This window comes from Battus philenor, unplaced genomic scaffold, assembly GCF_028537555.1.
Source record: "Battus philenor isolate CCGP_79_NKW_IND1 unplaced genomic scaffold, ilBatPhil1.0.hap1 SCAF_4, whole genome shotgun sequence".
Lineage (NCBI taxonomy): Eukaryota > Metazoa > Arthropoda > Insecta > Lepidoptera > Papilionidae > Battus > Battus philenor.
The window spans coordinates 2,653,525-2,680,758 of NW_027181704.1; the positions used below are offsets into that span (position 1 = coordinate 2,653,525).

Genomic DNA, 27,234 nt, shown 5'->3' on the forward strand with positions numbered 1-27,234 from the left:
AAGAACAAAACTGATACAGTGAGCCATTATTAGTAATTATGTACAACACAAAACACTATAGCTTTCACTTTTAAATTACGGATTTATGAGGGAATCACTTGTTATATAAGGAACTTATAAACTCGTTATAAAAGTACCGTGTTATAGGAGGTATTACGTCACATAATTTTAAAATTTATAAATTGTATCAACAGAATTATTATGAGTAATTTTTTTGGTACATTGTCATTTAAGCAATTAAATATGCAAAAATATGTAAAATCCATCAATTTTCTTGTCTTATGTTTCATATCATATTGAACGTATTTGTAGCAATTGTAATTTATTTCTTAATATGTATGCATCTGGCAAAAATTAAATACTTTATAACTAAGATATATTATTAATCATTTATAAATTTTATGTTATATTAATATTCTTTTAAAATATATGTATTTATTAATATCAACAGCTTTTAATTTTTAAAATATAAATAGATTCAATTTTAAATTGTGCTGTAGAGAAAATATATTTTTACAACTAAAACTGACTAGAGCTTACAAATGAAATTTTTAAACATATTTGCCATTGTATATATTTGGTGATAGACTAGAAAATAAAAAAATTGAGATCATATTTTATCTATTCTTAATATTCAAGGAGCGGATACTCGGGTTGGAGTTTAAACTTAATATAGAAAGAGTTTTTGTATCAAAACAAGCCGGAATACGAATGAGCGAGAGAGACAACATACTACAACTGCTTCTACGCAGAAGAGCTCAGTAATTTCTTAGTAAAAAAATAAATTTGAATATAGAACAAAATAAATAACTTCATTTAATTTTTATCTGTAAAATGAATTTTTAAAAAGCACCAAAACTGTAAAACAACATTTCTCTCATATCAAATTTAGTGAATAACAAGAGAGATAAATTAAAAAATAATTCCAACTATCTATAGGCAATTCCGCATCAAAAGATACTTTTATAAATAAATACCAAAAATACTTACATAGGGCTAAGTTAAACATCTGATAATAAATATAAATTTCTTATGATAAATGCAAGTTACTGTATTTAACTATAGTGACATAATCAGACGGAGATTTTAGAGTATTTGTGCTAGAATTCATTCACTTATTTTTTCTTTACAAGGAAATAAAATTTCACTTCTTATATCCAGCCCAAAGACGCCCACTATAGGGCATAGCCAACCTCCTAAGATCACCACGATGATAGGAGTACCTAGGTCTATTTAGTGGTGGGTCTACCTGTCTACCTGTTCATGGTCGCAATTCGAAAACCCTTCGACCCCAAGGTCTGTAATCTGGTTTCTTCTGCAGACCTCCTCATTTCTGAGCTATCTATCTCTCTATTGCTCTTAAAGTGACTTTGACATTTCTTATAAGGCCTTCGGCAACTGACACTGGTCAAAGACTGTCTTAAGGCATTGCAGTATTTTAATATGATTTAACTAATAGCGAACATGAGGAATATATTGTATTATAAATCTAAATGCAATAATATATACACAGATATGAAATTGCATTGTATTGATCATAGAAAAACCAATATATTTATCTATTTGGTGCTTACCATACTATATGTAGCTAAAACAATACTTAATATCATTGTAATCTTTAATATATAATTAATATCTTTAACGCATTTTATATGCATTTTAAATTACAAGATTAACTGCGTGCATGTTAATACAGACACACATTAGGATTTTAAAAGAATAATTTTAAAAACTCAGATTATTATAAAAGGTCGGTAGGTAGGTAAGTTTTTAAAAGTGGCCGCCATTTTGTATTCTATTTTTAAATGTCACTTTCATGTAATGACTTCACATTTTAAATATAAAAAACTGATCAATGATAATTATTTTCATATAAGTTATATTCTGTATTGAAAAAAAAAAAACTAAAGATATTTCTGAATGCTAAAAATTAATTGTTCCCATAACACATACAGGTAAATGCACTAAACTCAACTCTAAAATACATAATAGATGTCGCTGTCATAAAAAATATTTTTTATCCTTGTTGTATATACAGACATAAATATAACTAATTTCTCTTTTCGCAATAAATTCTGTAAATGCAGAATTTTGTAGTATCATTTACGATATATTTTAACTACAGATAATGTAATCTTACGTGATACGACAAATTAAAAATAATCATCCAATACTCTGCAGTGAGTGTTTAAATTGTAATAATTTGTTGAGATTCGTATGCACCAAGTCGGGTGGATTTGATATTACGAAGTAAACTAATCCGAGAATCGACAATACAGCTCGCCATATCGAGAAATGCGTCCACGTGTGGTAGAAAGTCGGTATTGTTGGCTGAAAAAAAATTAAATGCTATTAAGACATATTTTCATTCATAGCACTTAAACTAACACACAAACGTTATATTTCAATACGGAATCAGCACCAATATTTATATAATCATTAATATGAGGTCCTTCATAGCTGTCTTTACAAACAACAGAACATAAACAACAACTCTATGTATACTTCAACATTATTATAATTATAATGAAAAAAAATTAATTCTTCATAAGTTGTTGTCACTTAGTTTAGCCACGCCTATAATACTACAATATAAAGCCGTGTTCACACTGACCGGTTGAATAAAGCCCTAAATAATAAGGGGACATGTAAGACTAATTTAATGTTATCACTTCTGTTATATTACTCAATTTTATTTTATTTTATTAGTTTCAACAGGTTCGCCGATTTAGCAGGTTTTACTGCTGCGAATTTGATTAAAAAAATATTTCATTATCTACTTTAAGAAAACAAGGGTTCTAAGTATTGATTTACCGGATTTTTTTTTCATTAAGTTAATGTTACTTACAATTACACAAATTATATTAAATTGTATATACTATTTTTAAATGCAAAAGTAATGCATGTTTTAACAATATCTTCACATATCTTCAAATAATTATGTAAGCTACTGTACAAATATTTTCAAAAAAAAAAATTAAAATACAAACAATATGGTTTTCCGACATAAATATTAGAAGTTTATGCCTATTTCTTAAATCATAGCTATGCTGTGTTGTCGTAAAATTTATATTAGAATGATAAGACCTAAAATTAACTTTTTTAGTAATAAATAAAATTGTAAACTCTATTTGTAATATTAAAATAATCGCTTTTACTTGCATATGAGTATATATACTTTACATATACCAAAATTACATTTTTTGATTATCTGTCTGTCTGTTTGCTCCGGTTAATTTCTGAAATGACTTCATCGATTTTGACGCGATTTATACTGGCACGTAACTGATGTAATAAGGAATAACTAAGGCTACTTTTATTTTAGAAAAAAATCTTAAACGAAAATGCAAAACTATTTTTTTTTCTTAAATTCCACGTCAACGGTGTCGCGGCCACATCTAGTGTATATGTGTTAAGTTACTTTAAGATTAATATATATTTTTTTGATATAATTGTGTTGTCAGTGTTCGATAGTGGTAGTTATTGCAAATCTTAAGAGAACGAATAAACTTTAGGACAGTAATATAAAAAAGTGAATTGAAAAAGTACAAACCGTGGTCATATTTCCAGTGGCATTTGCGACTAATGGTGCGTATTGGTAGACCATCAGCTCATCATACATCCTCGCTGCCGTGCAAACTAACAGGCAGGCCGTGTAGAGGATCACCAACACAATGGGCTGGAACCACGGCTGGAGTCCTCGTGTCAAGTCTATACTTGTCACGTCAAGTCTGCATTTCAAAGTTGGAAAAATCATATATCAATTATAGAATATACACAACAACAAAATTTTTATAGCATATATGCGTTTATATACATATATATTAGGAGGACCGGTAATGTAATTTCTGTCAACATATTTTAGAGAAAAACCGATTGATTTTTACCGCTGCGGCATTGAACATTTGTATACTAGATTGCAATAGGTTATTGATAACGAAGTTGAATATATTGTTGATTAGAAATAAAAACTTGTTAAAAACGTACTCGTGTGAATTTAACTTAAGAAAGCGACATTACTTTCCGTTGTCCCTAATATACACATATATATATATATATATACATATACATATAAATATACACATACGTTACTCAATAGGCATTTAGCTTCTCGATTTAAGGGCGTCCAAGAGAACTGAACCTAAACTGAGTCGGTTACTGTTGTCTAGATAAAACTTATTCCACTACGAAAAGCATTAGCGCTTCGAGAAATAACGGAAAAAACTTTAGAAACTCCTATTTTACTAGATTTGGTATAAATTAAAAAACTAAAATTTTATAAAAGTAAACAATCAATAAAGAAATCATAATACCTGTCTAACACGGAGAGTAGACAGAGAACACAAAAGAAGTAGTAAGTCGCCACATATGGCATGGTGACCACGGCATGGAATGATAAATGCCCACCATCCAGACTGTCGGAATAACTGATCAGAAGAAGATGCATAAGGGAAAGGCCTCCCAGAACACCGTGGCAAGCCGGCGCGCAACTCCTCCAAGCTCTTTGCAGTGTCAAAGCTACGTCCAAAGGTGTCAAGTCACCCATCCTGAAAACATTTTTTTTTATATTTCAGTGATCTTAAAGAAATGTGTTCAGGTCAACTTCTGATAAGGGTACGGTACTGTACTGTTTCTAGACGTTTTTGCTGTTAGTCCTAAGGCTTTTACAGTGCTATCGAATATGAGTTCACGGAGCGGAAGGGTCCATTAGAGCCGACGAGAAACTCAATTGCTCTGAACAAATATGTCTTTATTTAGATTTAGAACATTTAATTCCATACATTAACATGAGTATAATATTCTTAGATAGTATTATATACTTTTTTTAATAATATTCTTTCAATATTGGTTTTAAATTTCTCCATAGTCGGGTCTAAAAATGATTGTGTAATTTTGTAGTAAATATATGCCATAAATGATTTATTTAATTTATTGAAAACGAAAACTAGGAGGATAGCTTATTTTTATTCCTTGTATTAATACCGTGCCTATCAGTTTTATTAATAATTTTGAATGATTTTCTCGATGAACAAAATGTTAAAGATATATTGCAATGCAACTATAAGAATGCTATATTTATTAAAAATTTCTTGTAAAGAATCCTGAGCTCCCATACAAAAAATGCCTTTAAATATTTATCCACTAAAATCATTTATAGTGATCATATATGTATGTCACAAGAATACTCCAATTTGACAAAAAGATTCAACTGTAACAGTATCTATTTAATATAGATATGCCATCCACTAAAGACAGTAGAATGTCTATATCTAATAATATATAGTCATATCACCTTAAATATTTCTCTTCATCTCTAGATTGTTGTCTTTGTAAAATCCTATCCCTAGAGACTGCTCTAAAAGTGCCGCCTCCTTGTAGATATATCTTATCAGTTCTCCGAGCTGCAAACGGGTCCAATCTCTCATCATTGGGCGATGTCAAAGGTGATGGTGATGAGAAAGGATTGTCAATATACTGATCGTGATATGGCACGTTTGATTCAAGGCTCTCCAACATTGTTGTCAAGTCACTTGGTCTGACTGAAAAGAAAAGCATATTTTATACTTGATGTCCCATATATGAAAATCAAGAATGATTAATCCATAATAATTATTAAAACTATTGTATATTATTTTTAATTTTCACTCCATTAAAAAAAACGATATTTAAAATTTAGTAAACCTTTGATGTTTCTTCTGGTGATAATTTTTCTCAATTTACATGAGTAAACCAACAATTTTTAAAAGAGAGACCAAAATTCATGCTCAAATTGCCAGATTTAAAAAAAAATAAACTCCTTTTGTGAGACAATATATTAATAATTATACGACATACGCCATAACATGGTTGTGTTAAAAAAAGGATTTAATAATAAATAGATCCTGTAACTTTAAATAACATTTAAACATTGAATTATCCAGGTATTAGATATCAAGTACATAAAAAAATCATTATTCATTTATTCATATACTACATTATATATTCATATATAATCATTGATTTTTATTGTCATATAGCAAGTTACATCCATATTTTTAGCAGAGCTTGTTTTAACTGGTCTATGTGAACACAGCTTTCTTATATAGTTGATTATAGTTACATAGGTAAAAGAGATACTGTTTTTTTTTAATATCCTACAGACATGAAAACAAAACCAAAAATACAATTATAATGATAACATTCATGTCCTGTGAAAATTAATTTGTATTTATTTAATTTATTAAATAATATTTATTGTTAAATCCATGTTTATCATTTAAATATTAATACAAATAATAAGCAAATAAATTAAGTAAGATATGGTTTTATTAATATTCTATATATTCTATTAATGAACATATTTAATTCCCTTACCAGGTTTTGTTCCTGTTTTATTTTTAATTCCAGTCTTAAATACTTTAGGACTCACATCTTTACTATTGGCATTACCATCATTACATCCATCTCTGGTTTTCCGTCTCGTCTTCCTCGGTTTGTGTCTCAGTTCTTTAGATGTACCATTGTTATTTTCAACATCATTTGGTTCAATTTCAAGTTCTCCACTTAAAGTAACAACTTCATCTTTGTTATATTCCTTTAAATAGTCATCAACCTGTAATCATTTACAACTTGGATTAACTTAAAAAATATTAATTTCTGAATCTTTGCATAACAAAGGGTCAGATGGTCGAGATCATGGTCACAAGTTATATCAGGAAGACCAGAAAGTAAAATCTTCTTTATTTAAAATCAAACAACTACATTTTCAACAAGTGTTTATTTCTGATCAACAACATATTTACCTTTGTTATCGACAACTTTACTTTTTACATTCAATTCATCACTGTTTACTCGCGTCGTCAAAATGATACGTCAAAATAATATAGATCGAATCCTTGCCAGTGCCAGCTTGTGGAGTAGCTATGGACCTCCCTTATCAACAATCTTTTGCCATCTAGTATAATACAATGTAATATGTAATAAGCTACGAAATGACAATCAAAGATCAACATGCACAGAAAAAACATCACTTTCTGGTCCCCTTAACAATCTATTTAAATTCAAAATAATTCAAGTAGGCATTCACTCATTTTTTTATTATCGATTATTTTAACTTTATAAGTAGCAAGCTACCACAGGCTCAGTGTTGAACTGCTGTGACAAGACGGTCGGAACTTAATGATATTTGACATATATGTTATAATATCAACTATATTTCGATATACATGTGCGGAGTTTTTAAATACAAAATAATATTCAAAGATCATTTTTTATTTTTCTTGTATAATTATCTTATAATTATATACGATTTACACATATTTTTATGTGATATCTCAATACCGCCATGGGTTGACTGGTAGAGAATACCAATAAGGCATTAAGTCTGCCATTACGCAATGTGTGAGAGTTAATAAATAAATATATTAATAGATATCATATAAGCATTTGTGATCTTGGCAATCTTTGGCGGGTGATCAGTGCCTGCAGTAAGCATCATAGGTTGAAAAGAAGCACCTGCTTTTTATATTACATATTTTGACTATAAATTAATAAGTACTTTCAGTATCATTACAACTTAAATTAAAACAGTAATAACATTTTTGCACTACCAGTTGTAGTAACCAAATGAAATTGAATTATCTATTTATTATATTTAATTCATGTAAAATGAAAAAGTATTTAGTATAAGTATTATTAATCATTGGTTTCTCTGCCATTGCTATATCACATTGAATAGTCAAGCTACATTTTACATCAGCAAGTCTATGCTATAAACAATTATTATTATTTAATATACATAATGTTTATACTACATAATAATGTTTTTGCAGCAAAATTATTTACATGCATACATTTCTACATTTTTATTTAAAATTTATGAAACTATCGAAAATAGAACAGTGTACAATATGAATAAATTAAAAAAAAAGAATTGACACCTTAATTGTGGAAGAGAGATCTAATGTGCGAGCCTGCATTGAAGATATTTCCAGATGTAGTGTGAATTCCCATATGTGAGTACATACTCTAAATATACATGGAATGTCTTCTAAAGTAAATCCAATGACATTTTTTTATGAACTAACCAATTGTTAGAGACAGAAACAAGCTTACATAATCTATGGCACCTAAGCTATATTCTATGCGCCTACACTACAAGCCTTCAAAAATAGACTGAATAAGTTTTAGTATCAGTATGACACACATATCACCTGTGTAGCTTAAACAACTAACTTAAACATGTGTGTTAATTTGAAGTAATTCATATAATTACTTAATATATAGGTACTAAAGCACTCTTATATAATGCATGTAAATATATATAAATTAACCCTTTCACGACCACGGGGACGCCGGTGTCCCAAGCAAAAATCATGGATTAATTAAATATTAACGCAACCATTGTAAATTAATTTTTTGTTTTAATATTTCGGAAAGTACCTTTTTATTATTTTTTACTGGCAGTACATGATAACTAACACCGTTTATTGTCTATCGTCACCGGAACGTTAGAGTTCTTTTGGCGCTAATGATCTGCTGTTTGGAATAAATAATTGATATTGTAAAAGTGCTTTTCAAGTTTTTACAGTGTCAAATTATCATTACCTGGTAACTAAATTGTTGTTCTAAATATTCAGTAGTAATGTATTTATGTTGTTTTCTGTGATAAATCGTTACAAAGATTATGGGACACGGATGTCCCTGTCGGCGTAAAGGGATACTTTTTATATGGAATTTCTTAACTTTTGGCTTGGTGATATACCAAAATATAGCATTTTCTTATTCATATTTTTCGCAGAATATGTTTCGTAAGGGACGTGGAGTTTTTGAACTTCAAAAAAATAAAATTCTTCAAATTTTTGTGGGTGACAATAGCGATGAGGAAGATGACTTAGTGCTTGATGACGAAGATCAAAGACTTCTAATACAGGATGATGACCAAGGGGTATTTGATGTCGAGGTTGAAGAAACGACGATTCTTTAACGGCAAGAATCACCTGAACCTTCAACATCTCAAAAAACCATCTATCTAATCATTAACCAATCATCTAACAACAGGAATTGTTTCGCCAAGTACCACAAATAACTTGCCCTATTATACTTATATTATTCATAAACAAGTAAAAAAAGTACACTAAGTAACAAATGTACATTAATTACAATAAAACAGACTTACCAACAAGTAAACCAAAATTTAGATGTTTAAGTAGAAAGTAACCCTTAGCGACCATAGGGACATATTTGTCCCATAAATTTTCAAAAAAAATGTAAAACTTTTTTGAATTTTTAGTATAAATTATGTTTTTAGGATGCCTAATAATTCATTACATCTAGCTAAATTGATTAAATAAGGTACCGTAACCTTATGGTCCTGAAAGGGTTAATTGCAGCATGAACACTAACCTTTTCTAAAGCACTGAGACTTGAACCTGGAACTTCAAAATCATGAAGTTCTCTGTCTCTATGCCGAGATGAATGTCTCTTCTTTTTCCTGTATGATGGACTACGCTTTTCTCTATGGCCACTGGAAGGCCTCGACAATGTTTTCATAAACTTTTCCTCCAACCCATTTGGATCGTGTGAATAAAACACAAATGAAGGATTCTTGTCGGATTTCTTAATTTCCTTTTCCACAAATCCCAGTATGCCCATTTTAATTTGGTCATGTATAGGTATTTCTAAATCGACACTCTCTCTTTCGGAATTAACCCAGTTCTCTTTAGTTTTAGACTTTTCTGTCGAGGTTTCAGGCTTTTCGTCGGGGGTAGAAGGATCACTAGGTTCTGGAACCGCCACATGACCGTTTGAAAGTTTTCGTGAACCCGATCGGCTTCTAGACTTCTCGGTCTCTTTGCGTTTTGGTGACGGAGACCGGGCCGCTGTGTGAACCTCCACTATTTCCTCCTTTACTTCGCCACTCTTACCTGGCTTCATTGTAATTTATATTTAATATTTATTAAAGCAATAACTGGTGGATGGAAAATTAAGAGAATTCATTCACTTTTACATATTAAAAAACATTCAAATAAATTCCAAGTAAGTAAAATGTATACAGCATACTAGGATGACTTGTTTTGTGCTTCGGTGTGGGAAGGAATAATTTAAGTAAATATTTTAATGCAGTAATAACAAAGGAGCGCTGAAATGTCAAATGTCAATGAATGACGTCAATGTGACGTCACAGGTAAGTTGCTCCGTCCGTTCCATTTCACGTTAACCTTTAAAATTGACAACTTTTACCTAACACGGTTTTGATTTTAATTTAAAAATCATGTATAATGATATTAAAATGAAATTCAATTTTTTAGATAAAGTTTAAAATTGTAATGCTGATAGATTTGTTTTTACTATCGTATTTCCGTATACAAATATCGTATTGATTTTTAGTACAGTAGACGTTAATCTTAAGTTTGGAAATTAATATAATCAAAATGCATTGAATAACATTATGCTATAGTTCTAAAAGGCCTTAATGACTTTTTATATCAAAATAATGCTTAAAGTTTATAAAAATCTGCTTTATTAATTTAATTTAAGATTTATTATATATACGAATTAAAAATTTAAACAAATATAACAGCAGCATAAAACAATAAAATGGTAACAGTATTTATGCAGCCAATTAATTTTTCTGTAATTATATATAGCATGAGAAATTATATAACCTTGACAATAGAAATAATAGTTATTGAACGATAAATTGACAGAGTTTAATTCAACAAGTTTAATGCAATAAGCTTAGAACAAAGGTATCTAATGACGACGGTGGATACAAGAAGTTGCATGCTGATATAGCTGTAATAATAATAAATTCTAAGTTAGGTATGGGCGCCGCGCGGTTCGTACCAGCTGGCGACTGGTCTGGACTCACAATTTTGGAATGTAGCCGACCTTTAGGCGACGCCTTATTATGGCGCAAGTCAAAGGCGTGTGGCGAAATTAGTAAAATTTTAGTTAACTATTTATTTAAAGATAAAAGGCTTATAAAAATAACGATGTTCTGTCATTCGCTACTTATAAATCTTGATTATAAATAATAATTTATATTTAACTTTTCTATAAATAATTGATCTTGTTATTTAACCTTAAATATGACTAAAAGGAGCGACTTTCAACTGAATCTTTCAAGGTTAATTGCTACAAATTTTAAATCAAATATATTTTCACCTTTTTCAAATCGTGATAGTAAATATCCTTTTAAACTAATTAACTAAATATTTCAAAACGGGATTTTAAATTATGACGTTTAAATATTTCAAATTTTCATGGTTTGTCTCAAATCAGTCAGAAACAAGTTATTTTAGTAGAAAGAAGTTTTTTTACATAAAACTATATTTTTTATGAAAAAAGTATGTAATAAAACAAGTATATTAATAAAAAACAATGATATTAAAAAACGAAAATTGGTTTATCTTGGACCACACTTCGAATTTAGCTCGAGCTTAAAGCAAAATGGTAGAAAATTATTCATAACACAGACATTGATACGGCTTTATGTAAGAAATAAACGTGTAAGGACACTGTTACTAAGCTCGATGTCCTTTAATTAGAATAAAATTAATTGACAAATAAAAAACATTTTATGACAAATTCATAAATTATTTAATTTTGTTATTTGCTTTTTAAATTACAATAAAAATTAAAAATAAATTAATATAAACATAAAAACACAAAGGAATATTCCATTATAGAGATAATGTCATTTTGTGGTGGATTTATGACGAGTGTAGATTATAGAATCTATCTCAGATTGATGATTGTCTTTTTTGGTTTCTTTAAGATTTTGATCTCTGAATGTTTACCTACGTATTCGTTTACAATTTGTCAGCAGTAATAAATAAATATAACAGACTCGTGAGACGTAACTTATGATTTCACTATTCAGGTGTCAGATGCATTGCGTAATAAGCAACATGATTTCGGTGGTCTTGTCTTGGCTGACGGCACGCATAGCAAATTTAGGGAATTATTGCCATGCATTGGCGTTCACCTTCAACGACCAGACTCCGCCCCATACCTGAACAAATTTAAAGCGATCCCGTATTATCAGTCCTAACAATTCTTTTACAAGTCTTCTAGAAATCAGCAGATGTTGGTTTTCGATAGACATAAATCCTTCAGAAGGTTATAGAGAGACTACGCTGTTGTACTTCTCGTTCTTACTTCCATCCTCATCACAATTTCAGTTGTAGAACTTCCACTTCTGGACTTAGGCCTCCCCCCTAGATTTCCAATTTCGTGAAACAACTGAAAAGCGCTCGTATACAGCATCTGGAGCAGGCTACTGTCAGAGATGGTGGAGGCAGGACCTACCGTAAATAGGTTGCCCTGCCTTTGGGCATATAGAGTGTAATCATTGATATAACCTAACGGAACTTTGATGGAATTGTTAAGAAATGAAGAATAAGCTAGAAAGGGTATGTCCACTTTAGGGGTGATCATCTTACGCTGCTGTCTGCTGGTGAGTGGTTTCCTCTCTTCCACTTTAAAGTCTCTGCGGCAATCTATTTTACGCATTATGTGACCTGAATGCACTTCTACTTCAACTGGCTACTATACAGAGCTATGAACGATGGTTTTGGTCACTTCCACCGCACACAATTCATTATCAATTTATTGTCTTTGGATATATTTATTTACAACGGGGAAAGTATTTATGTTACAATATTTTACTTGAAAACTGCAATAAGTTCGGTCTAGAAGACGTCACCGGCATATCCTTAGGGATTCTGTACATCATAGGATTTCATCCAAACTCTCCATTGAGGAGCTGCGTCCGGTAGAACAAGAATTTCGATGTATTTTATTTTTGATCCTTCGTTGTTTAAATTAAAGTATTTTGTTTTTTTTACGCTCATGCTATTGATAGACATATAATTCACGTAAATTTGGCGGAGTTCAAACACGAAATTTTTGATTAACTACATTTAAAAACTACTTAGAAACAGGTGTTATAAAAATAATGAGAATTTTTATTACGTTTAATTATAGTTATTAGCTTTATTGTAAAATGTACACGAATCTGTTTATTGGTGTTTACGTCCGATAAACAAATTTGTGGTAGTGAAAAAAAAATAATTACAGTATTAATGATAATACTACTTTTGCTCGACGTAATGTATGCCATTAATTTTCTATGCTTATGTATAATTTAACTACCGCGTGGTAACACTTTGATATATCATACTATTATTTTATTCAAAATTATGTCGCTTTACAGGTTTTTTCTTAAACTTTTAATGTGTTTTTTTACTAAAATTTAAAATCTAACCTATCTTTTAACATGTGTTAAATAAGTGTTTGCAAAAAATATTCATAATTCAGTAATAAAAATAGCAGACTGCTTATCACAGAATAATGTGCAAACTAGGCATGAAATTATATCGATTTCCTAGACTTTACTTTGAGATACAAGCTGTCTGCAAAGCAATGTAAACATCTGATTCTTTTGTTCCCTTCTTAGAAACTCGGCTAAAGTAGGTGAGGATTTTCGCGTCAGTTCTGGGTTCCAGGGGAATCATTGCTCTCCAGAGTACTAGTTCAGACTCACAGAGAGTCCCAAATTACCCAAATCGACTATTGGATAAGTTAAAGAATAGAATAAGACCTATATATTCTTGTATTAACTTTTTTTTTAAAACAAGTCTCGGATATCTGAAACTTGACTACACTACCCCAGGTTTTTTCGTATATATACTTTACACTTCGTGTAATAGCGGCCCTAACAGGCATTCTCTACTAATTAAACCAGAGTGCAGAGAATATAATTAGTTTAAATATATAATAGTGTAAAGTCTATATTTACACAATAAATACTGTACCAATTTATACCAATGTTATTGACGATAAGTTAGTGTGATTGTCTAAAGCAGTGATTCCCAAAGTGGTCTATATCGACCCCTATGGATCTATGACAACCTGCAAGGGGTCTACGTCAGCGAAAAAAAATTTGGGGGTCCATGAAATGAAAATGGGGGTCCACGATAGTGGATCTCAACACATACACTGATAGTACCTATTTACTTACATCATACTATCTTATAATATCAAAACAATTATATTATTTATTAAAGTACCTGTGAAGTAAAAAAATATTAATATGTTACGTAGATTTTACATAACAGATACAAAATTTTATCTTGAGTAGTTTTAATTTAAATTCAATTAATAAATGTAAAAATTGACATGTGTTTTTACTTTAAGTTTTTAACACTAAACTTCACTACAGTTAGAAATTTACAGGAAATCAATATCAGATAAGTAGGGGGTCTACCTCACACGGAAAAACATGGCAAGGGGTCTACGACACAAAAAAGTTTGGGGAACTCTGATCTAAAGTCTTATCCTAGACAAATGTTTCAGATACATATCATTCATCATCATCCTGATATCAGCCGATGCTATCACCGCGATGATCGGCCTAGCGCTGCCTTTATCCACCGACTCTCGCCCATAATTATATCATCAGTCCACTTAGAGGGGACTTACCCACGCCGCCTCTACTGGTTCGTTGTCACCACACGAAGCCAATAAACTTAACATATATAAGTCAACTACGTTCTTATTGTCAGTGCATTAATTCCTCTTTGATTTTTGTTTTTATAATCCCTACTAAAAGATTTTCTGCTATATTTGTTTTGTCTTAGATTATTAATGTTTTATAATTCTTTACTATTCTATGTGCATACTAACTTATTGTATCAAGATAACTACGAAAACCTTTTATTAGTATTACTATCTATGTTTTTGTAATAAGCCCTGTGTTAGAGGACTGAAACTTGTTATGGTAGGTCGTATATTCGATTCCCGGAATACAATCATATATAATTTAGACTTTGTGAGGTGGCCACTGCTCACAGAAAAGTTTCCAGAGAATGGGCGCTTTGCCTGTCAAGCAAATGGTACATGGCGATCATGGTACATTTCATAGATATCTTTGGGGGAGCTCTGTGCCTTACAGTGGTCATCTAAGGGCTGAAACGACGATAATGACTTTTCATTATGGTATTTAAAGAAATAATTATCAAATGTAAACGCTGTTGGTTTTCGAATATTATAAAAATAAACATTATACATATATCTCATAACTAATAACCACACACAGGTGTACATTTATATACATAAATTTCATATGCTATATAATACAATAGTTGGCTGAAGTTAATTACGTATAAAGCTTGAAATTCCGAAACATTTTCTTGTCCAAAATACCGCAACAATTTAAGATGGTCTTTAACCAATGTATGTTGCCAATGATGACATATAGATCCGAGATGTGGTTGCTTTCTATGGAGTTTATAAGAAAGCTCAAGGTACAACGAAGAAGGCTATACTCGGAGCTTTGCTGCAAGATTAAATTAGAAATGAGAAGGTCCGTAGGAGAACTAAAGTCAGCGACATACTTCGAAAAATTGCACATCTGAAGTGGCAATGGACGGGGCATATCGCTCGTAAAATCTTCGAGTGGCTTCGTATCTTTGGTAAGTCTTTAGATGCGGATAGGTCTAGACCAGGGCTTCTTAAACTTTTGTCATTCACGACCCCATTTATGATTGCGAGTTTCTTGACGACCCCATACAAATATGAAAGAAAAATTAATTATTATTTTTTGATGATTTATTTAATAGGTATCAATATACATATACACATAAAAATATATATTTTTAGAATTCCTTTTGAAACATTCAAAAATCTATAATTAAATATAAATATTTCTCATTAAAATCTCTCGACCCCAGAATTTATATATAGTTTAAGAAGCCCTACAGGTCTAGACTGAACATCATGGCGATCTTTCCAGGAGGCCTATGCCTTGCAGAGGGCGTATCGGTTGACTTGAACGAATGACTAACACGTCTCACCTAATATAATCACGCCTAACCTTCCGCTGCATTAAACGATTTAAAAAAACTACCTGTTATGAAATTTTAGCTTAAATTCGCTAAGGATTGATATCACGCTAATAAAAGAAACCAATATACCCAGGTTATTAATTTTCTATTATTGTCATAATGTTGTATCTATATTCTATGACCATTATTTAAAATTTATTAATACTATTTACTAGACCATAAAGACTAAAAGCTCGCATAATTTTGCAATTGATGCAGGTTTTATAGTATATTTAGCTTGTTGATCTTCTTGGAAAATACAGGCAGTTGTTTTTTTTTGTTTTGAGTCGCTTAATAAGTCGGGTGTGACCACAAAGTTGCACAGGCTGTATTGTTTTCGCGTGAACTTAAATTTCGGACTTTCCTGAATTTTTTAACGTGGTTTCAAGTTTCCTTGAACTCATTTATGGTAGGGCAATATAAGGCGATGATAGCGTGCATTTCTCAGAAAAAAACGCTCTTTTTAATGTTTGAATATTATTCTGGTTTAGGACTATACCTAAATGGTGTAAAGGCTTTAAATGTGTGTGTTTAGGATATGACTAGGGTGTTTAAGATGGAAATCGAATAAATAAAGTACCAACAACATACAATTATTAGAAAATTCATACAAGTATTTATTACTTTATGTAAATGATTATTATGTAACATTACTTTAAAAGATTGCTTATTTTCTTTTTTTTAATTTTTGTATTACTTACATTGTTATTTATTTTAATATTCCACACTATTACATACACAAATTTATTATGAATCTTAACATATTTACGTTATTTTCATCATTATTTATTTAAAAAACAAAAACCTATTATTTATATTTACATTAATAAAACAACACAAGAAATAGTTCTATAAGGCAACTGTACAAATGCAATTTTTTTTTCTGGTATGAATTTTCTTCCACTAGGCCTAGAATAAGTTATATTTTAATGTTAAGGTCGCAGGTAATCAATGGCAGCGGACAGCGCTAGATAAGTGTTTATCGAAAGCCTATGTCTTACAGTGGACGTCTATCAGCTAAAAAGAAGAACAAGAAGGAGGTCTGCAGTTAAGAAATTAAATATTTTGAAGGAACTGTCTTGAACCAGCTGTCCCGATAGACTTTGTACAACAGAAGTTATTGGCCTGTTTCATTTTTTTTTTAAAAAATTAATGAACTAAAGAGTATTGAATTAAACATTCAGAGTGATCACTTTATGCAGGTTTTTTAAATTAGGTGTAAAAAATTCAAATAAAGAAATAAATTTATTTTTTATCTAAAAATATGAATCGATGATAGCTTTGTTAAAACCAAACGCGCAATATATTAACAATAAATATATTTTTTTAAATTTTTGGGCCGTTGTCAAATAAATATTTTAATACTAAAACCTTCTCCTATTATTAGGCAACTTACAAAAAAAATCGATTAAAATCCGTAGTCATTTTCTAGTTAAGACCAGACCAAGAAAAATATAGTATGAATTTTATTAATTACTTATTGATACTTAGAATATATATACATATAAATACATAGTTTATGATTTTATTCGTGTTCAAGGGGACAGGTTTGCAATCATTTATTTACATTTTTTTATTTTTTCACTCCTACGTCCTTCTTAATATTTCGCAACCATTCTTCTTTTATCAGTCACATTACTTTCCATTTCTATCCATTTCTTTTCTCCCTTTGATTCCTACTTTACAATTTCGACTCATTGATTTATCTGCTTTATTTCAAATTTTACCATATTCTAATTTTTTATTTTTATTATTTTAACTTATGTCTTTATCACAGTATTATTAATATATTTTCACAATTTGTTACCTATTTTGTTTTCAATTACTGCATTTTATTACCTTTTATTACTTTATTAAGTACCTTCTGACAGTATATCCTAGAAGAACTGGCGGCTTTTAGTCTATGTTCAGATTTCCATGATCAAATATGTAATTATTCTTTTGGGAAATTTAAGAATTTCGCTGCTATATGTAACGAAATAAAGGAAAGAGAAGTGGCTAGCGGATAAGCGAATTAGTTTAGGCATAATTTGTGTGGATTAATACGTTGGCTGCTTAAACAGTGAAAACAAAAACATAAAACATCATGAGAAAACTGGTATGTCCTAGGATCACAAAAATTCCAAAAAATCTAAACAAATATGTAACATCTACTAATCAGAAATAGGTCCGCGTTGTGGTTTTCAGCCAGTACCGTCTTTCCAAGAAAGACTTGAGTTGATATGTTATAGGTGCAAAAGTTTTAAACGGGTGTGTAGCTTTTTTACTGTCAATTAATATATAGTGTATCCTATCCAAAAATCTATGGTATCAGAAAGAAAAAACAACGTAATGATAGAGTAATAAAAAAGCGTTTTCAGAGTTCAGTATAATTACTATGTATTTAAAGAAATTATTGTTTAATATCTGTGCCGGCAGACTTTGTATTGCTATAAGTTATTGGCCTTCCGCATTACAAGAGAAATTAATTTATGTAACATATTTCAGAGCGATCCCTTTATACAATGTGTGTGTCAATTGTTGGAGAAATTAATAAAAACATAACCTACAGACAATCTAAATGTTCTTATTTTCAGCCGATGGAAGCCCGCTGCAAAACATAGATCTCCCTAAAGAACACCAGCTACTTCCCGTGACTTCAACAATGTCGTTGATTTGACTAGTTGGGTGTCTACCCACGCCGCGTCTACCGGCACGTGGTCGCCACTCGAGAAGGTTTCAGCCCCGACAGTCATCGGTTGCACGAGCGAAGTTCCTCGCCCACTGCCAGACGTGCAATTTTTCGAGCTACGTCGGTATTCTCAGTTCTTCTCCGGATCTTCTAATTTCTGAATTTATCTCGAAGCGAAGTTCCGAACATAGCCCTCTCCATACCGGCAACACACACAAGTCAAAGACTTTCATCTTCAGACATTGCGATATTTTGAACAAGAAGAAAATTCGAAGTTTCCCGAACGCTGTCAATCTGAGTTGTATTCTGCGAGTGATCTCTTTCTCTAAGTGGAACATACCAAACTTTTAAGTACACTAAATCTTAAAAATACTCAATATAATTACACAACATTTGTTCATAGAGAGAAAAATTAAAATCCCGTTAACCAGACTGTTAAAATGATTCACATATTACTCATCTTAAATAATGCTACAACCTTGACATACTTTTCACCGCATGATCCGGCGGAGAAATTCGTTCATGTATTTTCGACATTAGAAAACTCTTAAAATAGATTAAAAATAAATAAAAGTAAAAAGAAACGTACAATAATCACGATGCATATTTAATAACATATTATATGCGTAAAATTTAAATACATCTATAAAATGGCGGCAGGTATATTGAATAAAAAGAATAAATATAAACTCGTAATGTTTAAATTTCGAGTTCAAAAATTTAAAAAATCTTTTATGGGTCTGAGTTTACGCATGTATAATAAAGTATCAAAATATATCTTACAACATCCTTTTTCGTTTTAAATATATTATTAAAAGTATATTATCAAAGAAATCTTTGAAGAGCATTATAGATTTTTTGATAGATAATAATGTGTGGAAGTTGGTTTTTTAACGTTTTCATATGGTTGACAGTATAATGTCTATATCAAACATTGTTAAATTTCATTTGAAAAGAGCATCTGTTAGGTTTCTGGCTGCCTTTTCATAGTGGATCATCAGTGGTAGCTTACTACTTAAAATGTTAAAATAATTGACGATCAAAAGTTATTCTGAATTTGAACTTAAAAACGGCATTTAAGTAGTTATCTAGATAAAAAAGAATAGAGAACAATTAAATCTGAGAACTTTGTCTACGCAATTAAAACTCAATCATTTATTTCCTTCAATATGTTTGACGCAAATGAGTGCAATTTACAGTGTCATCTTACACAACAATTGACAGTACCACCTCTCCTTGCGCGAGGTCGTTCTCCCCTCCAAAGTAGGCGAAAGGCAGCCACTTTCACTCAAAGAATTTCGGTTGTGGGTGATTGTTGACGTCAAATTTACGCAACTTGATGCAATTGACAATTCTTATAAATACTTTTATCCCTTCCGCGTCTTCAAAATAAGGGATATTGAAGGAAAATTCATTTTATTCTTCTCTCTATGATAATAATAAAATTAATATTTATTAGACATTATCTACTATAGCTCACTGACAATCACGAAAAAAATTAATATCATAATTATGATTGTAAAACGTTATAGTAATTTTAACGATAGAAGAAATTCTTATTATAACTCTAACTTCAATTTTGATTTGAATCAAAACATTGATTTTTATTTTGTATTACATAAAGTAAAAAAATAATAATTCCAATTGAATACATTTTAATTTATGATTGCTACGCTTATCTGTTATAAATAATTCGTCAATTTGTTTTATTTACATAAGACAATTCTACCTATGTACAGACTCATAAAGCTTAGAAAATTGAAAGAATCGAGAACGGAATTTCACCCGCAAGGGCGTTAAAAAGCGTTCATTGAATTTGAAAATCGGGAGTAGCAGCTAGAAACGATTTATAATTATAGATAATAGAATGTAATTGTTTACATTGTTAACTAATTTTTATGAAATAAATACATAATTAATTACTAACATTTACGTTTAAAACTTGACCTTAATATATCATCGCTTTCTGTTTGTAAAATGTTTTTAAATCAGTTCAATCCTAAATAAATGTTTTAACCTGTAAGTTTGGCAAACTAATTATACACCTTAACAAGATCGCGTTAATAAGACTGTACCGAGTAGTTATTTATTAATAATTTCCTAAACAGAAAAAGACTTCTCTGCTTTCCATATACAGAATGAATGATTATAGTTGTAAAAATTTTAAACGAATTTATGTACAGCTATAAAAAACTAATGGTTTCTGAATTAAAAAATAAAGTTATGATATATAGTAAAAAAATCGTTTTCAAAATTCGTATTTTCGCATTTTAAAATTAATCAATGTTTACTTTATGTACTTTATGTACTTTGTACTGCCAGAAGTTATGTGCCAGTCGCATTCTAAAAGAAAAAAATTCAATGTAAAATATTTCATAGTTATTACTTTATACAAAGTGTTTGGAAATGGAAGGAGCAGTGGTAAGAACTGAGAATTACGATGGTAGGTCGCGGGTTTGATTCTTGGGATTCAATTTTATATAATTCACACTTTGTACATTAACCCTTAAATACGTGACTTTTATTTATACTTTAAAAAAAATATTTATCTTGCAGATAAGTACATAAAAATGATAGCAAAAATAGAAAAAAATATGTGTATAATATGTTTTATACTTACTTTTTAAAAAACCTTATGTTGTAAATATGCCCAACACTATGCATTTACTTTTACGTGTAGTACTCATTTTAGGTTTAAGTGGTATGTTGCAGTTTTACATCATTATGCATTTAAGGCTTAATAGTATACTATTATATAAATAGTTCTCAGAGGATGAACAGCAGCGACCTCTGCGTAATATAATACCACACTGTGATCGCCAACCCGCCTGCCAAGGGTGATATTACGATATATCCCCCATAGATATCTTTGGGGAAGACCTTTGTCTTTCAGTGGGCGTCTTTAGACTGAAACGAGAAAAAAGGAAATAGGTGCAAGGCTTTTTGCTGATAAGAAATCGATCAAATCTATCAATCCACACTAAGCTAATACACCGATAAAAAATTAACCTGTAGAATTATATTCATTAAAATGTCTTACACAAAAATAATGAAACTAAACTCTATTCGAAATTACTAGAAATTATGAGCTTCTAAGTTTATTACCTTGTATTAATTCGATCCGCCAAATGAAAATGCAAACCCAGTCGCTCGCTTCTAAACGCAACTGGTTTTCTTCGATTCCAGTTTGACATTTATCGTGATGAGAATAAAATTAAAAGAATCAACCGTTTATATATTTTAAAAGCGAAGCCTTTAATTTATTAACTGTTTAAATTTAGAATCGCCGTTGTATAAATGTATCTTACAATGTATTATATTTAAAACATAAATATAATATTCTTTTTGATATAACATAAGTACAAATTTAACTTTATGTACAGTTTTAACTTAAGGGCTAGAGATTCTCTAAGAGATGTTTTTAATTTAATTTATTCTAAAAGTTGCTTTGCAACGTGTTTGTAATTACTTTTTAATTATAACACATTTATGCGCCATAATATAAAATCTTATACAGAAAAATGGACCCACAATATATATACATATTAAAATAAATTCGTAACGCTTTAACTTTAAAAAGTTAACAAATCCCTTATGGTTTCGATGCCTATGTAATAAATTTCCAAAAATTAGCCAAGACCGTCCTTTTCTTAGTTTTAAATCTAAATTTAATATCTTATTACAGCAGTCAAGAGTTTTTAGTTGATCGAAATGTATGGAATTTGGTTCGTTTACTAATTTACATGATTGATATTATAATGTACACATGAAAAATTATTTAATTTCACTTAAAAGAGCAATTGTTAAGTTTCTCTCTGTCTCTTTTTAATAAATCAGCATTCCGAGATGGTGGTAGCTTACTACACTTAATGTTAAAATAATCGACGGTTTAAAAACGCATGTAAATGTCTAATTGAATAAAGATTTAATTTGAATCTTAGTATATATAACTTATTAAATAATTGAAAATATACCAAAAAAATTTAAATAACCTATATTAGATATTTTAAGACAAAGAAGTCATTTCAGTAAACTTTTGAATCGTGTCTAAGGTAATTAAAATTATTGTTTAATTTAATATGGTAGTTTTATAAATTATATGTAACGAGACATAAGTATATGCTTATAACACATTTTGATGAGGCAGTGTTTTTGTAGGTAATATATCATCCTTTCAGGCACTGGACGTCTATTTATCACTAGGGCCTGTAGGAACCTGTCTGCATCTAGCCTCTTTTGATGACCTTAAAGAGGCTTTGACCATCTTCTGGGTAGACTTCCTATTGTGCGGTCTTCAAGCAACTGTGAGCTTTGCCAATGAGTCATAAGTCATATAATACCAGTAGCAACACACATAAGTTGTAACACACTTTCGTCTTAAGATACTGAGGGATATTGGACAAAAAGGAGCTTCGTAGATTGCCGTAAGCTTCCCTTTGCAAAGTTTAATGCGATGATTAATCTCTTTCTCATATTTGGACTTACCTATTTCACTGTTTTACTATCACTTTATATCAATAATTTATTCGATCATTTTTTTTTTAATTTTCTCGATGTGATTCTGCCATTGCGGAATGATTTTGTTTTTATACAGAGCAGTGATTGCCAATAGAGTTAACCTCTTCACTCTTCGCTCGAGTTTTTAGTGACATCTCCTAGAAACTAAAGCATGGCACCATAAGATACGTACATCTAATATATAAAATTCTCGTGTCACGGTGTTCGAACTTGAACTCCTCTGAAACGACTTGACCGATTTTTACCAAATTTTATATGCATATTTAGTAGGTCTGAGAATCGGCTACTATCTATTTTTCATACCCCTAAGTGATAAGGGTTGTTCACCCTTAAAATTTTTTTTTTATTTTTTTGACGAAATTTTTTGTTTTTATTTTTTTATGATACAACATACAAAAATACATACAACCCTAAATTTTCACCCCTCTACGATCAACTCTTATTTTTAAATTGAAAATTAAAAATATTTTTTTTGCAAAACATCGTTTGCGGGATCAGCTAGTTATGATATAATATGTAAGTCAACAATACATCAATATCTTTCGTTTTTAGAGCCCTATGATTATAGCACAGATGTAGTGTATTTAGATGTAACTTCACAGCTTTCTATAGATTCAAAGTGCGGGTCCAGGGTCAATCGCGTTGTAGGAATCAGCCGGATATCATACACGAGGCTGACAATTTGAAGAGGAGGTTTAGGAAGGCCTCATAACGGTTTCTACCTCCTAATTAAATTTTAAATGATCCTTTTATTACCATGTTGGAAGCCCGGTCAAGAAATGTTTCAATATTCACCCTTGACGGTCCGAAATCGCCTAATTTTTTTTTATACTTCTCGGTTGGATATGCGTATTATATTATAAAACTATGTTGTAATACCGCAATGTTATCGGCAACCGTATCACGTTGTTTAAGGTGAACGTCCGTAGATATTAAAACAAGACATCTATTTACCCTTTTAATTAAATATTCGTTAATTTATAATAAAATTTTTGATTATGAAATAATTAAAAATCAGGTTTGATTAAATTAAAAATAATTTCGTTTAAATGTTCATTTAATATTATTACATCGTTACATTGTTTCGTATAATCTACATTAGTTCGGTCAAATAACTTAATACATTGTTACACATGACACTAACTGCGTCGTATCTTAAAACTAACTTAATTTAAATCCCATGACCCGACACCACACTAACATAACATTATAATAAAAAAAATAAAAATTATAACAAATGTACATCGATCTCGATAATACTTTTAGACAAATTTTGCCCCTAATAAATCCGAATCATTCTATTTGGCACAAAATTTTTAACAGCCAATTTGAGAATTGAGCCCGATACAACTTAAAAATAAAAATTACACATAAATTGCAAGTGTCCCCTTGTGAGCCAAACAGCTCATGTAATAATAAACACAAAAACAATTAAACTTAAATCACAGGTATCATTCAGTTATCTTTCACACACCTATACGTCCACACATGTAGACGCATAAGTTTCTTTATCATACTTTCATTTAAATTAAGCTTAGAGAAAATTAAATAATATAAATTCATATCGTAATTAATATTATTTAACAATAGAGTAATCGACACAAGTTAAAAAAGGCATTATAATCTAAACATAATATTTACAAAACTCTTATCTTAAAGTTCATAGAACGTACTAGAAATATATCATAGATATATGGGATAAACATTACCAGCTTTCGATCGACAACAGAGAATGTATTTTATAAATTACAATCGATTAATAAAACCGACTGTTGTCATCTAGTCGCTGGTAAAAAAAGAACTTATAAACTAACACGACCCAATTACCCCCGTCCAATAGAATTCTAGAGAAAATTACCTTTCTCGAATTTTATGGAGGGTCACAGATCGACTTCCCTCAGTGTCCCGAGGCGTACACACTCTTACAGGGAACTTTGGGAGTCGACAAACTCATGAACTGAGTTACGGTTTGAGTTGACTTCCCAAATCGCAACCAGTTCCTCGTCCAGTCCGCATTACCGCGGCTCTCGTACATCCTTATCTACAATAAATATTTACAGCTAATACTAAAAAATGACGTCACTGCGGAGTATTAAAGGGAGTATGGATGACAAAACTGGTAGACGAGCCTCTGACTCCTCTCCGTTTTCTTCATAATGCCTTTCTTGTAGTACTGTCGTATACTCCTCGATAGTTTGTCATAGTTCATTGCGGGCCTGTTCTTTCGCTTGCCCCACAGCCTTGCGACTCGCACTGAATCTTCAATTTTGAAAACACCGTTACCTGAGAAACGTGACATAAATTAACCATCGCTGAATACAACTACAATGTAACTATGGGGATAATTTTAATATATCGAAACACTCGGTAAACGTACGAGCAGTTTTAGATTTTATAAGTACTATTTTAAACATGTTAAGTTGTAGCAAATGTTGTTTTGAAATTACGGGATGTCTAGTACCGTGAATCGCGTATTGAATACAGATTAGAACGAGACTATTAACATCAACAGCAACGAAATACAAATTGTAAAATACGAAAATAAATGACCTTCGTCGTCGTTTAAGATTCGCTACGGTCGTTTGATTCTTAACACGATAGTCTAAACTGCGATATAGATTTTCCATGAAATCGCTTCAGAATTTTAACGTAACAAATTTCAGTTCAATTTGTAATTGCTTATAACAATCGAACCTTGGTCGATATAAAAAACGTCTATAGCTAAATGTTCTTTTCATAATTCTTTTGTATACCATTTTATAATACACTCACGTGCAATATCTTTGAATTTTAGTTAAGATGTAAAAAAGTATATCTTACAAAAATTTGTAAAGTAATCTTATTATAGTGAAAGATTTTAAAACTTGTATTAATATATGTCAATAGTGACCAAAAAACGTCTAGTTTAAGTCATTGGCTCTTTCTAAATCAGAGTGTCTCAGGAAGTCAAATAGCTAGTTTTAAACGAATTGAGCTGCCTTTACATTCTTTTAAAGTGGTAACTGTAAATGTTCCTAAATGAACAAATGTTAATATAACTAAATAGTCAATAAATCGTAACAATCTGGTACTGTAGCGAGTCACGACGCTTATAGTTAACCTTTTCTGAGCAACGCATTATTAACTACCTAACAGATAGTAAGTAAACGGCTTGCTCACCTTGGTCTGAGAATGTCGCTACAAATTTCCCGCTAACAATCGATCGTGTACCAGTTACATTAACCATAGATTAACTAAGTCATTGTTAACGATTGTTATCGAATCATAGTCACGTCTGTAAAACTGAATTTACATATATACAGGAAGTGACAACAACGTTACATTATAAATACATAATATTTACGCATGTAAATAAAAATTATAGTTTCGTCTGTTATATACATATAATATTCTCTTTTTAATTTATTTGTATATATAAAATTAAGCACTATTTCCATTTATTACACTATAACTTGAGAACGGATTCACGAACTACTTTCATCTATTTTCATAAGTTTCTTAATACTTTGTTTTAATAAAAACATAATTAACAATTTTTAACTCAACTCACGTTTGCAATGTAGATAAATAAATAACAAGAACAATCGTCGAGTGTATGTGGCATCAATCTTAAAACTCCGTAGCCAATTAATTGTATGTCGCCTTTTTTGGTGTTGTAAAAGCACTAAACATTTTTTTTTTATTTAAGCCCCAAGTAAACAGAACTAACATTGTTGTAAATCAAAAAGCTTTATAGCAAACACTACGTTTCTATTTTCAAAAAAACTTGTATTTAAAGCGATGAATTAAACGTTTTTTGTATCTTATAAAAATACGCATAGAATAAGATGATGCAACTAACGGTATTCGGATGTAGGTTTGCCGTTTATTTTTATAATTACTTCACGACAATTCCATCCTGTTGCCAAGTTAGATAAAATGCTAAACAAAGGCTGGCCTCATTTGTATTCGACGTTAGATAATCGTGGACTATTAAATTAGTTATAAATAATCCTGTGGTTATTATTGGTTTTACACTGATCGACAATTACAATAATATAGTTATTATGATTAAAAAGGTTTTTCTAAGGAACGAGATTAGAAATATATGGATTTCATAGAAAAACTTGATATTATTCTTGTGTTGCTGATAAGATAGTAAAATTATTGTACCAATTATTTTGTATCTTAATA

General features: G+C 30.4%; 2 protein-coding genes across 3 annotated transcripts in view; both read right to left on the bottom strand.

Moving 5' to 3' along the window:
• Window positions 1-1,920: 1,920 nt before the first annotated feature.
• Window positions 1,921-10,154, bottom strand: LOC137928867 (uncharacterized). Its single transcript, XM_068771870.1, has 6 exons — window positions 9,385-10,154; window positions 6,355-6,592; window positions 5,294-5,540; window positions 4,314-4,547; window positions 3,554-3,731; window positions 1,921-2,331 (listed from the first exon to the last, which is right to left on the bottom strand). Exons 1-6 carry the CDS (start codon window positions 9,913-9,915, stop codon window positions 2,164-2,166), a joined length of 1,596 nt encoding a protein of 531 aa, XP_068627971.1. The 5' UTR covers window positions 9,916-10,154; the 3' UTR covers window positions 1,921-2,163.
• Window positions 10,155-24,100: 13,946 nt separating this feature from the next.
• The window catches only part of LOC137928647 (DNA-binding protein D-ETS-4-like), a 40,369-nt gene continuing 37,235 nt past the window's right edge, over window positions 24,101-27,234 (bottom strand). For both annotated transcript variants that reach the window (XM_068771555.1, XM_068771554.1), the window contains exon 6: window positions 24,101-25,344. In XM_068771555.1, coding sequence (XP_068627656.1) covers window positions 25,154-25,344 — 191 coding nt within the window. In that variant the 3' untranslated portion in view covers window positions 24,101-25,153. The remainder of the gene's footprint in view (window positions 25,345-27,234) is intronic.

Bases quoted from the DNA above. Each gene is read 5' to 3' on its own strand.
- LOC137928867 (XM_068771870.1), bottom strand. From the start codon at position 9,915: ATGAAGCCAGGTAAGAGTGGCGAAGTAAAGGAGGAAATAGTGGAGGTT. The intron at 3,732-4,313 runs GTATTATGATTT...TTTGAAATGCAG, and splicing joins CTACTCTCCGTGTTAGACAG to ACTTGACGTGACAAGTATAG. The intron at 2,332-3,553 runs GTTTGTACTTTT...ATTTTTTTTCAG, and splicing joins CCACTGGAAATATGACCACG to CCAACAATACCGACTTTCTA.